The sequence below is a fragment of the Myotis brandtii genome, unplaced genomic scaffold (genome assembly GCF_000412655.1).
Source record: "Myotis brandtii unplaced genomic scaffold, ASM41265v1 C42747066, whole genome shotgun sequence".
NCBI lineage: Eukaryota > Metazoa > Chordata > Mammalia > Chiroptera > Vespertilionidae > Myotis > Myotis brandtii.
Genome location: NW_005327073.1, coordinates 1 through 2,222, shown reverse-complemented (window position 1 = coordinate 2,222; position 2,222 = coordinate 1). Strand labels below are relative to the sequence as shown.

At 49.9% G+C, this 2,222-nt stretch overlaps 1 protein-coding gene across 1 annotated transcript; it reads left to right on the top strand.

The window, feature by feature from the left end:
- Positions 1-104: 104 nt before the first annotated feature.
- On the top strand, positions 105-2,045 carry LOC102244255 (HEAT repeat-containing protein 1). The gene is made up of 3 exons (XM_005853046.2): positions 105-380; positions 850-1,139; positions 1,825-2,045. The coding sequence occupies exons 1-3, from the start codon at positions 327-329 to the stop codon at positions 2,003-2,005; spliced, it is 525 nt and encodes a 174-aa protein (XP_005853108.1). The 5' UTR covers positions 105-326; the 3' UTR covers positions 2,006-2,045.
- The last annotated feature ends 177 nt before the right edge of the window (positions 2,046-2,222 follow it).

The window sequence follows — 2,222 nt, the reverse complement described above, 5'->3', positions numbered from 1 at the left end:
CAAACTCTTTCGCTGCAGCCGCCGCCGACACACCGCCGCCAACAGCCTCTTTTTTTTTTTTTTAAATAAACATGATCAGCAATGCCCTACCTGAGAGTTAGTTTAAGAATTAAATAAGAAAATGGGCTTGAACATGCCTGGCACCTAGAAAGTATTCAGTGGATAGAAATCTGTCTTGATCTACGTTTATCTTCCCTTTTTTCTAATTGCTTTTTTGTTCAATGTAAACTGCTCTCTAGGTCAATGCCTTGCTGCCCACGGAAACATTCATTCCCGTGATTAGAGGGCTGCTGGGCAACCCCCTGCCGTCTGTCCGCCGGAAAGCGATGGACCTTCTGAACAACAAGCTGCAGCAGAAAGCGTCCTGGAAGAAGAAAACCGTAAGTGACGGCGCGTCCCACCCACTCACCGCCCTGCGGTGTCCGAGCTGCCTGTACCTCCCTTACGGGTCTCATGGTACAGTCCACATACGTAGGTTGTTACCTGAATATACTGCCGTGGCACGCGTGTTTTCAAACAGGATATTAATTCTGTAGGAGTAGAGATATATGTCCGTGGAGCTCTTGGAATGAATTTCAACTCTAATAGAATTCTTGCTTGATGTGGACCCCACACTGGCTTTGGGACAATTCTCATCCACTCTCTTTGCAAACCAGGAGATGTTTCGTGTAAACTAGGAACTGTTCCAGCACACGCATTGCTCAGTAGCAGCGAGTCCATTGGCGGAGGTCACTGTGTGTGATCATGTGGCTCAGGCCTCTGTTGGGCAGTGTCAGCAGTAACCGTGGAAAGTAAACTGGCAGTGTCCTGGCAGCTTTAATTATTGGGGAACTTTGCTGTCCTCCTCAGGTTTACCACTTCCTCAGACTGGTTCCAGTCCTTCTAGCCATTGTGCAGCGTAGAAAAAAGGGGGCCGAAGAACAAGCGGTTAACAGACAGACAGCTCTGTACACCCTGAAGCTTCTATGCAAGAATTTTGGTGCGGAGAATCCAGAGCCTTTCATCCCGGTGCTGAACACGGCGGTGAGACTGGTCGCTCCGGAGAAGAAGGACGAGAAGAACGTGGTGGGCAGTGCCCTGCTGTGCGTAGCAGAGGCGGCCTCCACCCTGGGGCCCCTGGCTGTCCCACAGCTTCCCAGGTGCGCGGTGAGGCCCTGAGGGGGCTCAGCTGGTGGGAAGTGTCATCCCATACAGCGAAAGGTTACGGGTTCCATCCCGTTAGGGCACATATGGGAGGCAACTAATCAGTGTTTCTCTCTCACATTGATGGTTCTCTCTCTTTCCCTCGCACCCTCCCTCTCTCTCTCAAATCAATGAAAACATGTCCTCGGGTGAGGATTTTTAAAAATTAATTTGCTAAAGAATTGACCTTCAAGCTGAAAAGCACACCATTCTCACTTACCTTCATGGTGTTTCTTGTCCCCGTTTTCGATCCCCTCTGACCAGCTGTCATTAGGAAGCCACAGGTAAGGCAGACTGGCTGTCAGCCTGCAGGGCACTTGGCTTTGCTGCCTGTGATACCGAGACCGCACCCACCTGTGGGGTTCCGTGGGGCAGAGCATTGAAGGCTTTTTACACAGGGCCAGACACAAAGCAAGCGTTAAGTGGAAAGGCGTTATTTTTTAAATGAGCGCTGTCAATACTATAGGCACCGGGACACGTCTTGCTCTTTGTCACGGAAACTATGTAGACGATGTTTTGTGGGCTCTGACGTACACAGTGGGTAATGTGGGCACCAGTGTGGGATTTTTTTCATAATGACTTATCCTCCCTTCTCTACTGTTTCCGCTTAAAGTTAGTCTAAAACATGTTCTTTCTTTCTAGCCTGATGCCCTCATTGCTGACAACAATGAAGAACACCAGCGAGCTGGTCTCCGGCGACGTCTACCTGCTCAGCGCCTTAGCGGCCCTGCAGAAGGTGGTTGAGACTCTCCCCCACTTCCTCAGCCCCTACCTGGAAGGCGTCCTGGCACAGGTGAGCCCCGAGACCACAGGTGCTATGTGAGGTAGCAGGGGAAAAGGAAAATCACACACTTAATCATTTTGTTTGTTTCTAACTTCTGTTTGGCAGGAAGATTATTTCTGAAAAGAAGGGCTTTGGTATTCCTAAATGTGTGCCTTCTCTCCCATGTCATCGTGCCTCCTGCTTAGCCCTGACATTGAGAAGGTGTCATTTTGCCATGAGGCTGGTCTCTTGATTGGGCGGAATGTAGTTTATTGCT